The sequence below is a fragment of the Bufo bufo genome, chromosome 6, assembly GCF_905171765.1.
Source record: "Bufo bufo chromosome 6, aBufBuf1.1, whole genome shotgun sequence".
NCBI classification, from domain to species: Eukaryota; Metazoa; Chordata; class Amphibia; order Anura; family Bufonidae; genus Bufo; species Bufo bufo.
The window spans coordinates 309,804,574-309,817,793 of record NC_053394.1 but is presented as its reverse complement, the minus strand read 5'-3'; the positions used below and the strand labels follow the sequence as shown (position 1 = coordinate 309,817,793).

The 13,220-nt window shown below is 40.8% G+C and overlaps 1 protein-coding gene across 1 annotated transcript in view; it reads left to right on the top strand.

The window, feature by feature from the left end:
- Positions 1-1,671: 1,671 nt before the first annotated feature.
- The window catches only part of LOC121004255 (potassium voltage-gated channel subfamily S member 1-like), a 33,899-nt gene continuing 22,350 nt past the window's right edge, over positions 1,672-13,220 (top strand). Inside the window, exons 1-2 of the mRNA XM_040436416.1 lie at positions 1,672-1,808; positions 4,825-5,816. Coding sequence (XP_040292350.1) covers positions 4,851-5,816 — 966 coding nt within the window. The 5' untranslated portion in view covers positions 1,672-1,808; positions 4,825-4,850. The remainder of the gene's footprint in view (positions 1,809-4,824; positions 5,817-13,220) is intronic.

Genomic DNA, 13,220 nt, shown 5'->3' with positions numbered 1-13,220 from the left:
AATCAAGTTGCAATCGCAATGCGAATAATATAACTTGAATAAATCGCATAACGATTTTAACTTGTACCTGGTTTACAATGGTTGGCTTTCTTGAATTAGCGAAGATGGAGAATATTTCGTTTTGACTAATAAATATATTCGTCATCCTCGCTAATTTAAAGTAATTTAGTAAACCAGGTCTAAGTTGAAATCGCAATGCGATTAATTCAAGTTATATTAATCGCATTGCGATTTAAACTTGTAGCTGCTGCTGGGTCTCTAATGGAATGGGTTAGCTTGCTAGAATTAACGAAGTTAACGAATATGGAATCTAGCAGTGCTAATTTGTAATCGCAATGCGATAATATTTGCTATTATTATTAACCGCATTGCGAATCCAACATTTATAATCCACTATTCTTAGATATAGTACTATATTGTTATATCCGACCATTAATTCTCCCAATACCACCATTATCAAAATCGCCTAAGTTGCAATTGCAATGCGATCATAACTTAAATTGAGGAAGATGTAGAATACTTTGCTATCTTCGTTGATGTAGAATACTTTGCTATCTTCGTTGATGTAGAATACTTTGCTATCTTCGTTGATGTAGAATACTTTGCTATCTTCGTTGATGTAGAATACTTCGCTATCTTCGTTGATGTAGAATAAAGAATACTTCACTATCTTGATTCTTTTATTAACAAAGACATAGAATATAGCGCTATATTCATGTTAAATCTAGATCTCCAAGATTAAAGAATAGGAAAGTTGCCTTATTATTAAGTTATAAGGCAATTAGAAGTTATAATTTATAACTTCTAATTCTAAGCTTAAAAATCGCAATATGCGAATGATTAAATCGCAAATTAATCGCGATAAATACAATAATGACGAATATTCGATTTTGACGAATATAAGACGAATATTCAAGCAAATATTCGCGAAATATCGCGAAATCGAATATGGCACCTCCCGCTCAATACTATTGTATAATGAGCAATATTCTAATATAATCTTATTTTCCTAATTTCCCTCCCTGAGCTTCAACTTCACATGTAGGGTCCATTCACACGTCCGCAATTTCGTTCCGCATTTTACGGAACGGAATTGCGGACCCATTCATTTCTATGGGGCAGCACGATGTGCTGCCCGGATCCGGAATTGCGGATCCGCACTTCCGGGTCCGCAATACCGATCCCGAAAAATATAGAACATGTCCTATTCTTGTCCGAAATTGCGGACAAGAAAAGGCATTTTCTATTAAGTGCCAGCGATGTGCGGACCGCAAAATGCGGAACGCACATCGCCGATGTCCGTGTTTTGCGGATCCACACACACGGACGTGTGAATGGACCCTTAGGATGATGTCAGATATAGATACAGATGGTTCCTATACCCTGTAGAGCATGGCTACAACCTCAGGGTAGAAATGCATTTTATCTCTGCACAGAGCCGTCTGATCCTTTACCAATCAAGAGGTTAACAGCTCAGGCTCATGAAAATTTACGTAACAATCCAGATTTGATGCTGCCTGGAAGTATGTGTACAGTACATCAATATTTAAGTAACTAGATCTAACTACAAGCTCAAGAAAGCTGGGAGGAGGCTCACACGACAGCAGCTCGGCTCTGGTGCTAAATCTTCCTTGCTTCATTCCCAAACCTTGTGCACAGGGTCATGAGTAGTGATGGGCCGCAGCTTGTAATCCACCTTCATTAGACCCAATTATCTATTTAAGTCTTAAACTGGATTTAGGAAAGATTGCCGACAATTTTTATATACTGTTTGACGTTCCATGAAGAAGGAGGGTGGACGTGTATGGGTGAGTCCAAACACAATTTCCTATTATTCTGTTGGTGTATATATTGCTGCAGCACAGGTTTACCTGCAGTCCTATGGAAAACTATAGATAACACATGACGTCGAGGCGCAATAAGTTCTGTTAAATGACAAACTCACTCCTGCTACATCTGTATCATAACTGGGATTTATTGAATAGAAACCTGTATAAGAGTATAAACATTGCCCTCTACATTTATTGGCAGAGGAGAACTTTTTAAGGGTGAAAAGTAATACTGAATATGCTGTATAATTATTAGAGGACACATTTTATTTTGCCCACCACCAGCTATTGCAACACAGTAAATAATCATGTAACGGAATGTAGTAAATGTTTGTGATTTAGCTTTTCCTTTTATATGTTTAAAGATAGCTTAATAGGTTTACCTATGTACACATACAGTGTAGATAGATAGATAGAACATACAGCAGCACCTCACATCCAAAGTAAAGCAGTGCGGGCAGTGAGCAGGGTCCCGGCAACTTGAGCCTGTATCCATAATCCACAGCCCTTGTCCCTTGAATTAGATAGATAGATAGATAGATAGATAGATAGATAGATAGAATAAAATAGATAGATAGATATGATAAATTAATAAATAGATACAGATAGGTAGAATAAATTGATAGATAGATAGATAGATAGATAGATAGATAGATAGATAGATTACAGAATAAATATAGATAGATAGATAGATAGATAGATAGATAGATAGATAGATAGATAGACAGATTACAGAATAAATTGATAGGTAGATAGATAGATAGATAGATAGATAGATAGATAGATAGATAGATAGTAATCCATCAGCAATTTTAGGAGATTAATTCCAAAAATTCTCCATAGAAAATTTATTACATTTTTTATTTAGTTGTCACTTATTACTACTGTTTGCAAATGGTGATTTCTCCTCATATGATATGACCATACATATGATTATGGACGTACCACAGTGTACCATACATATAGTAAAGCAATGCTGGATATATTTGGCATTCTATACAGAACAGAAAGATCAGTCCTGTTATATAGTGAGCCCTAGGCATGCATGGCATCACAAGCCAGGATATACTTAGCGTGTCATACATAGACTAGCATATGCTATGATGATAACAAAAACTCCATGCTAGTAACACCCCCCGCCCCCACTCCTTCCAAAAGGTCATCTCCCAACCAGGATGTCATCCAGCTTACCCATACTCTTACATGGAAAATCTTCTCAGTTATTAATAACAGGAAGAGTAAGACATATTAGTGGCCACCCAAATGTTTGTTAATGTCTAATATATATCTATATTAGATCTATATCTAAAATGGTTCATACATGTGAATAATAAAAATAAGCGAAATACTGAAAAGACTGTAGAGAACAGGAACATTCATGGACACAAGAAAGTTTGAGTGTAGAGACAGTCTACATATGGCTTGTTAGGAAATTCATCTTCTAGAATACCTTTAAAGGAGTTTTCTGGTACTTAGATATTGATGACCTATCCTCAGGCTAGGTTATCAATATCAGATAAGTGGTCAGTACCTGAAGCACAAGGTTCCACCCACTTGTAGTGGTCGTGTCGGGGCACTGCAGCTCAGTTCCCATTCAAGTAAATAGGAGCTGAGCTGCAGTACGCCAGCACCAGATACTACACAGTGCACATCCGCCCACTGTACTGTTTTCTGTGCCGTTGGCTGCCTGAGACAGCTGAACAGTGGGAGTGCCAGGTTTCTGCCCCCCATGATCTGATATTGATGACCTATCATAAGGATGTTAATATCTAAGTACAAAAAAAAACTTTAATTTGATCCAATACAACTTTATAGCTGTTCACTTTTGCAGCACCACTATGCAGTCTCCAATGTGCATCCACTAAACTACAAACAGAAATGAATAATAGAGCATCTTGTTTATCATTGACCACTGAGACTCATGTCATCATTTACAATGATCATCAAACTGTTACACTTCCATCTAATATTCATTGCTGTCCATTCTATTCATCTATAGATGGTAAAGATAGACTAGATATGACAGCTCCTCACCTCAGGTCTAGCATCATTGCAGCCAGTCTGTACAATTGTCCATTGTGGCGAAACTAACCTCGCCACTGGGTTTTGGAGCGGCCTGGTTGCCAGCCTCTTGCCCCAGGATTATAAGCCCTCTCATCAGCCCATGCTAAACTAAAACCAGATGGCTTGGATCTGAGCGCTCAAAATCCAAACAGTGCTCAGATGCCACAAACACAGTTAAAACTCCATGGTGTTTTAGTTTAGCATGGGCTGATGAGAGGGCCCATAATCCTGGGGCAAGAGGCTGGCAACCAGGCCCCTCCAAAACCCAGTGGCGAGGTTAGTTTCACCACACACATATATACATATGATTACTGCATCTTCACTAGAGGACCCATTAAACCTCATATACTATATACTTCCATAAAAGGAGATCTATAGGGACCTTTTATGACCTTATCTGGCCATTATTAAACATGGCAGCATAGTTTGACATATCCAGGGTGGTCTCACATTCACCAGACCCCTTTAATTTGAGAGCCGCTGCATCCATCAGCGAACTGAGATTGCTGGTTGAAGTTGCCGGGATCTGCTCCCCTATATATATGCACAACTGCATGTGGGTTTGAGCACGTCCTGCTTGTTTAATACCACGCCATTCTTTTCAGTTTGTATATATGAAGTTGCCGTTAGCTGCTCATTTCGCTTGCAGAGTCCACCACGGAGAAAATATAGCATAACTTGCGGCTAAGACATAAATGTTAATTAAGGTAATACATGGATGAACTGGGTCTGCTAGAGCAAGACTATTCCCTGGGACATCCATGTGCTCTAATAGAGCACATTGAAAAAGGATGGTTGAGATGACACAACATTGCCTATTCTTGATTGCAAGTTAATAGAAAAGTAATCCTAGAGAGGGAGGGGAGATTTAACTACACTGTAAAATATTTCTATTTGATTTTTATATTATTTTTATGCTTTATGTTATCAGATACAGACATGCAATAACCATTCACCATGGTTCATAAAAGTAAATCTTTTTGGATTGGAAATTTCAAGGACTATTCCATTAATATCAATGTTGGAGGACTGAAGAAGAAAATCAGCTCCATCACACTATCACAGTTCCCGGACACTAGGCTTGGACGTTTACTATTTTGTGACTCTGAAGAATCCATCCTACAAATCTGTGATGACTACGACTTGGCATCTAAAGAGTTTTACTTTGACCGAAATCCAGGTCTTTTTCCATACGTCTTGTACTTTTATGAAACTGGTAAACTGCACATGATGGATGACCTATGTGCCTTCTCCTTCTCCCAGGAAATAGAATATTGGGGGATCAGTGAGTTTTTTCTAGACTCTTGCTGCAGTTATCGATACCATGAACGTAAGTTAGAAAGCAGAAGACGTAACTGGGATGAAGAGAGTGAGGTGAGCAGTGTGGACACATCTGTAGATGAGATTTCTGACTTTAACCATGACCTCATGCGTTTCAACACTTTACAATGCGGCAACTTGCGCAAAAGGCTTTGGCTAACTACGGAAAATCCTGGCTATTCCATTCCCAGCAAGATTTTCAGTTTTATTTCTATCTGCGTAGTTCTCCTCTCAATATCTACCATGTGTATCAACAGCATGCCAGAATATCAAAACCTAGATGAGGATGATGTTCCCATTGACGATCCAATCCTTCACAACCTGGAATATTTCTGTATCTCTTGGTTTACATTTGAAGTATCTTCTAGGCTGCTCCTTGCTCCCAACCTCAAGAAGTTCTTTAAACATCCATTAAACTTAATAGACATAGTTTCTGTTCTTCCATTCTACTTCACTCTTTTGGTAGATCTGACCATTGGCAGTGATCACGAATTAGATAATGTGGGGAAGGTCGTTCAAGTGTTTCGACTAATGAGGATTTTTCGAGTATTAAAATTGGCGAGACATTCAACTGGCCTTCGATCACTTGGAGCTACACTTAAGGTAAAATTAACAGATATTAATTTTCAACTCTTCTACTCAAGTTTCCAGTACTATATATAAAAAGGCATTTTATTTTATAGACTAAAATTCAGTAAATCATTGAGCTACTAGATGTTGGCACCACAAATCATGGACAGATATTGGACACCTTTTCTTATTGATAGCAAAGTTACATACTGTAGTTGATAAAGTTGGAAAAGACATGGGTCCATCAATTCCAAGCCATAATCCTAGACTATGGTCTACAAAAGAAGGCAAAAAACCCTGTAAGGAGGATGCCTATTGCCCCATATTAAAGAAGCACTCCCACAAAAAAACTTTATTCTCTGACCTGTTAGAAAGGTACATGATGTGAACTTTAGTGAAGATAATTTTCTTACCAGTGACTGTATTTCTGAGTTATGCCCTCCCTTCTGATGCTTAGTTGTGTCATGTGACTGACACTCTCACTCTCCAAATAATACATCATCTTATGTGTGGACAGAAAGCCAGTTTCTCTATGTATTCCTATGGGAGCCTCAATTTCAGTCTCATAGGAATGCATAGAGAAGTAACTAATTTCTTGCCCTGTGTCTGTTAAAGAGGCAGAGTGCTGGTCACATGACACAGCTGAGAATCAGAAAGGTGGTGATAACTCACAAATACAGTCTCAGGTTAGAAGATTACCTTCACAAAAAAATTATTTTTTAACAAATATCTTTTTATTGAGTTAATCATTTACAAAAAATAAAATAAAACGAAGAATAAAACTTAAGCAAAAGAAAAAGAAAATAGAAAAAAAAAGAACAAAATATAAAAACAGGTCAAAGGTTTGAAGGTTGAACGTCGCTAAGTCGGACCCGGGATCCCCCTTTTGTATTTAGTGTTAAGTATGATTTTGCTCCCATGATCAGTTACAGCAGAAGCAATCATCAGAGGATTTCTTCAAATGATCAGGTGGTGTGGACACAATCCCCTATGTGTTCATAACATTGTTTCTATAGGCTGTCCATGGAGACCATAGCCTTTGGAACTTAAAATGAGATCTGTTTGCTCAGCTAGCCAGTTCCTCCATGAGGCATATCTGATCCACCCTCTCCCGCCATTGGTCAAGAGAAGGAGGGAACCTTCACTAAAAATGTCATTCCATACCTTTCTAGCAGGTCAGAGAATAAAATTCTTTGTGGGAGTGCTTCTTCAAAAGAGAAAAAATCCTTACCAACCCTAAATGTGGCAATTAGAAAGTTATGGATCCAGGCCATTCTTGAACTTGTATAATGAATCAACCATCAGAACGGCTAGTGGCAGAGAGTTCCATAATCTAACCGCTCTTACAGTAAGGAATCCCTGTCTATGCTAAAGGTGAAACCTTGTTTCCTCAAAAAACATGGATGATGCCCTCGTTGTCCTGATATCATAAATTGATAATTGGAAATATCTGTTGTCCATTCATATAGTTATACAGTGTAATTAGATTGCCCCTTATTTTTTCCAAACTAAACAAAATCAAGTTTGATAACCTGTCTTGGTACTGCAAGCCAATTATTCCCTTAATTAACTTGGAGACTCCATCCTCTGGAGACTGTTTTGTCTTGCACATCTAATTCCTCTTTGAATGCATCCCATTGTTTTACTTGTCTTGGCAGAAGCTGCCTGGCATTTGTCACAAAAGTTTACTGTCTAACAATATACCTAAGTCTTTTTCAATGGCATTTTTACCCAGTGTTTGATTATTTAATTATATTGGTGCATTTTGTTTCCACTGCCCAAGTGCATTACATATGAACTTCGTTTGCCTATTCTCCACCCAAGTATCCAGCCTACCCAAATATCTCTGCAATGTTATATTATCCTCCTCTGTATTGATTATTTTGCAGAGCTTAGGGTGATCTGGAAGTTGTGAAACTCCACTATGTATTAACAAACATATTAGGCTACTTTAACACTCGCGTTTTGGCTTTCTGTTCGTGAGATCCGTCATGGGTTCTCACAAGCGGTCTAAAACGGATCAGAAAAGAATCCGCTCAGAATGCATCAGTTTGGCTCCGTTCAGCCTCCATTCCGCTCTGGAGGCGGACACCAAAACGCTGCCTGCAGCGTTTTGCTGTCCGCTTGACGAAACTGAGACAAATGGATCCGTCCTGGCACACAGTGTAAGTCAATGCGCACGGATTCCTTTTTTCTGGCACAAAAGAAAACGGATCTGTCTCCCATTGACTTTCAATGTTTATGTTACAGATAATACAAATGGATCCGTTCATGACAGATGCATGCGGTTGTATTATTGTAACTGATCCATTTTTGCAGATCCATGACGGATCCGCCCAAAATGCGAGTGTGAAAGCAGCCTTAAAAGGAACAGGGCATATTACTGACCCCTGTACAATTCCACCGGTAACTGTGACTATGAGGATATGCCATTAATATCTATCCCCTGTTTCCTATCGCTGAGACAGTCTTTTAACCCATGTTTGACAACCAGACAGAAATTTAGCATTTAAACAGAAGTTTGCATTTGAAATTTATATATATATATATACTAAACAAAATGACGAGGCAGCACTTCCAGCTTTAAGGTGACAGGGTGAAGACCCCAATAGACTTTAATCCGGCAACGTTTCGGCCTGCTCAATGAGGCCTTTATCAAGCTACATAACAGTGTATACAACCAGGTATATATACCCACAATCCAATACAAAATAATTACAATCAGTGATTACACATGTCATCAATCAAGTCACATGATCTCCAACTCCATCATCACGTGACTTTTGTGCATAGTAAACATTTGCAAAAGAGTCATACAAAGATATAAAAATTACAAAATAGTGATCATCCTTGCTTACAGTAGATATGTGCATTTCAATCAATATATGTACGTACATCCATTTTAAAAAGAGTTTATGTCCCCTGCATACATAACCTCAAGATGTACATAAAGTGCATAAGTGCTCCGTGCATAAAGAGTTAAAATCTTTTATTTGTGATGCAGCTGCATCATATCTAAACTTAAAATCAACCTGTTGGAGCTCACCATTCATGGACCCATAGAACAGACCGGCGTTGGCGTCCCTCAGTCTGCAGCGCGCATGCTCCGGGTCAGACGTCACTGGTCCCGCCCCCTACGTCGCCGCGCTCCTACGTGCCAACTCCATGGACCGCAGCGTCATCCAATGGAGCGCATCGCAGGACCAACAGCAACGAGGGGAGGAGGGCCAGGTCATGTGACACAGAAAAACGTCACGCTACATCAGAGGGCGTGTTCATGCTCCGGGTCAGACGTCACTGGTCCCGCCCCCCACACTGCCGCGCCCCTATGTGCCAACTCCATGGACCGCAACGTCATCCAATGGAGCGCATCACAGGGACAACAGCATAGGAGGGAGAAGGGCCAGGTCATGTGACACGGCGTAAACACCTCGCCGCACCAGAAGGCGTGTTCAGTGTCCAAGGAGATCTGAAAAATCTCAAAGCGGACAATCGCGGAAATGCCTGTAGTGACAGTGCGCAACCTTGCATGCTACAATAAATCTACAACCTCAGCGTATAAAAGGCGGACAGGGTGGAAAAAATGAAATCGACCCCCAACCAGAGGCGATCCCATCTCCTCCACCGGGTCCCCAACTATCAAAATCATTATATGTGCAATTACAATGGGACAAACCCTTCCCATCTATCTGCACCGCGAACTCTGACATCAGTATATATCCACTCGCTATCCGGCTTGTGGCAAGTGAACATTGTATATCAACTCATGTAGTTCGCTAGTTGTAAAATAATTTATAGAGGTCAATAGACACATTGCGCATCAAGTCGCCCACTTGGACACACATCCGCCACCGTCCATCTAATCTCCTCTCTATGGTCACTTCATTCACCGGCGTGTTCAAGGGTCCATAGGCGGCTCCATGTAATGAAACAGATAAAGGGTCATTGGGCTCATCTACAGATTTATCTGAAATAGATGAAAAAATGTATCAACTTTTGTTCAAGAAAGAGTGTACACTGTTACATATCCCCCACACCAAAACAAAATGGAAGAGGACCCCCACGTCCGGCATGCTGACTGCACTTCTACTATCCACATAGTTCCCATCTACATTCTGCATTGAGGCCATCAGGCTTCAATGTATGTAACCTGTGTATCCACATAATCTCACGTTGTTTAAGAAGCTTTTCCCTGTTACCTCCCCTTTTCAGTGGTGGGATATGATCTATCACCCTGAATTTGAGGTCCTTTTCCCTGTGTCCAGCTTCAATACAGTGCTTGGGCACAGGAAGATCTTTCCTCTTTTGGCGAATAGAATATCTGTGATAGTTCATCCTGGTCTTAACATCACATATGGTCTCCCCTACATAAAGGAGATTGCAGGGACAAGACAAGAGATAGACCACATATGAGCTATCACAGGTTAGAAAGTGCCGTATGTCAAACTGCGTATTTAACACTGGGTGTGTGAATATCTCCCCTTTAAGCATATAGCTGCAGTTAACACAGCTCAAACACGGATAACATCCGTATTTTTTGCGACCTATATACGTCTGGACTTTAGCCTTATCACCAACCACCTCAGCTCTGACTAACTTGTCCCTCAGGCTATCTGCTCTCCTATATGACATTAGAGGGGGTACCGTGAATTCTTTCACTTTACCAAAGTTGCTGCTTAGTATGGGCCAGTGTTTTTAACGGCACCTGCTATTTTGTAACTGCCTTCAGTGTATGTCGAAATGAATGGCACCCTCGCCTGCTTGCTTACTTCCTTCGGACTCTCTGTTTTCAATTCATTCAATTGTCTATGAACCAGTCTGGTTCATAGACAATTGAATGAATTGAAAACAGAGAGTCCGAAGGAAGTAAGCAAGCAGGCGAGGGTGCCATTCATTTCGACATACACTGAAGGCAGTTACAAAATAGCAGGTGCCGTTAAAAACACTGGCCCATACTAAGCAGCAACTTTGGTAAAGTGAAAGAATTCACGGTACCCCCTCTAATGTCATATAGGAGAGCAGATAGCCTGAGGGACAAGTTAGTCAGAGCTGAGGTGGTTGGTGATAAGGCTAAAGTCCAGACGTATATATAGGTCGCAAAAAATACGGATGTTATCCGTGTTTGAGCTGTGTTAACTGCAGCTATATGCTTAAAGGGGAGATATTCACACACCCAGTGTTAAATACGCAGTTTGACATACGGCACTTTCTGACCTGTGATAGCTCATATGTGGTCTATCTCTTGTCTTGCCCCTGCAATCTCCTTTATGTAGGGGAGACCATATGTGATGTTAAGACCAGGATGAACTATCACAGATATTCTATTCGCCAAAAGAGGAAAGATCTTCCTGTGCCCAAGCACTTTATTGAAGCTGGACACAGGGAAAAGGACCTCAAATTCAGGGTGATAGATCATATCCCACCACTGAAAAGGGGAGGTAACAGGGAAAAGCTTCTTAAACAACGTGAGATTATGTGGATACACAGGTTACATACATTGAAGCCTGATGGCCTCAATGCAGAATGTAGATGGGAACTATGTGGATAGTAGAAGTGCAGTCAGCATGCCGGACGTGGGGGTCCTCTTCCATTTTGTTTTGGTGTGGGGGATATGTAACAGTGTACACTCTTTCTTGAACAAAAGTTGATACATTTTTTCATCTATTTCAGATAAATCTGTAGATGAGCCCAATGACCCTTTATCTGTTTCATTACATGGAGCCGCCTATGGACCCTTGAACACGCCGGTGAATGAAGTGACCATAGAGAGGAGATTAGATGGACGGTGGCGGATGTGTGTCCAAGTGGGCGACTTGATGCGCAATGTGTCTATTGACCTCTATAAATTATTTTACAACTAGCGAACTACATGAGTTGATATACAATGTTCACTTGCCACAAGCCGGATAGCGAGTGGATATATACTGATGTCAGAGTTCGCGGTGCAGATAGATGGGAAGGGTTTGTCCCATTGTAATTGCACATATAATGATTTTGATAGTTGGGGACCCGGTGGAGGAGATGGGATCGCCTCTGGTTGGGGGTCGATTTCATTTTTTCCACCCTGTCCGCCTTTTATACGCTGAGGTTGTAGATTTATTGTAGCATGCAAGGTTGCGCACTGTCACTACAGGCATTTCCGCGATTGTCCGCTTTGAGATTTTTCAGATCTCCTTGGACACTGAACACGCCTTCTGGTGCGGCGAGGTGTTTACGCCGTGTCACATGACCTGGCCCTTCTCCCTCCTATGCTGTTGTCCCTGTGATGCGCTCCATTGGATGACGTTGCGGTCCATGGAGTTGGCACATAGGGGCGCGGCAGTGTGGGGGGCGGGACCAGTGACGTCTGACCCGGAGCATGAACACGCCCTCTGATGTAGCGTGACGTTTTTCTGTATCACATGACCTGGCCCTCCTCCCCTCGTTGCTGTTGGTCCTGCGATGCGCTCCATTGGATGACGCTGCGGTCCATGGAGTTGGCACGTAGGAGCGCGGCGACGTAGGGGGCGGGACCAGTGACGTCTGACCCGGAGCATGCGCGCTGCAGACTGAGGGACGCCAACGCCGGTCTGTTCTATGGGTCCATGAATGGTGAGCTCCAACAGGTTGATTTTAAGTTTAGATATGATGCAGCTGCATCACAAATAAAAGATTTTAACTCTTTATGCACGGAGCACTTATGCACTTTATGTACATCTTGAGGTTATGTATGCAGGGGACATAAACTCTTTTTAAAATGGATGTACGTACATATATTGATTGAAATGCACATATCTACTGTAAGCAAGGATGATCACTATTTTGTAATTTTTATATCTTTGTATGACTCTTTTGCAAATGTTTACTATGCACAAAAGTCACGTGATGATGGAGTTGGAGATCATGTGACTTGATTGATGACATGTGTAATCACTGATTGTAATTATTTTGTATTGGATTGTGGGTATATATACCTGGTTGTATACACTGTTATGTAGCTTGATAAAGGCCTCATTGAGCAGGCCGAAACGTTGCCGGATTAAAGTCTATTGGGGTCTTCACCCTGTCACCTTAAAGCTGGAAGTGCTGCCTCGTCATTTTGTTTAGTATATATCTTGGAGGAGGGGCCGGCCTCTGTGAGGAATTGCACCCAGTGCACAACGTCTGACTGTGCTGCTGCAGTATTTGGGATTTTATATATATATATATAATTGATTTGTTTCTGTCATAGCTTTATTTTTCAATATGTCCTAGCTGACAAACTGGACAACATCTAGACCTTCTAACATTCTAGACCATGCTTTGTCATTGTTAGGAGAATTATTATTTAGCCCGTTTTCGAACATTTGCTTTACATTGACTGCAACATTGTAATATGTATCAGCACAAGAATGGACAGATGTTGCAAAATAAACAGTACAACCCCAATTCCCCAAAAAGTTGGGACACTGTAAAATG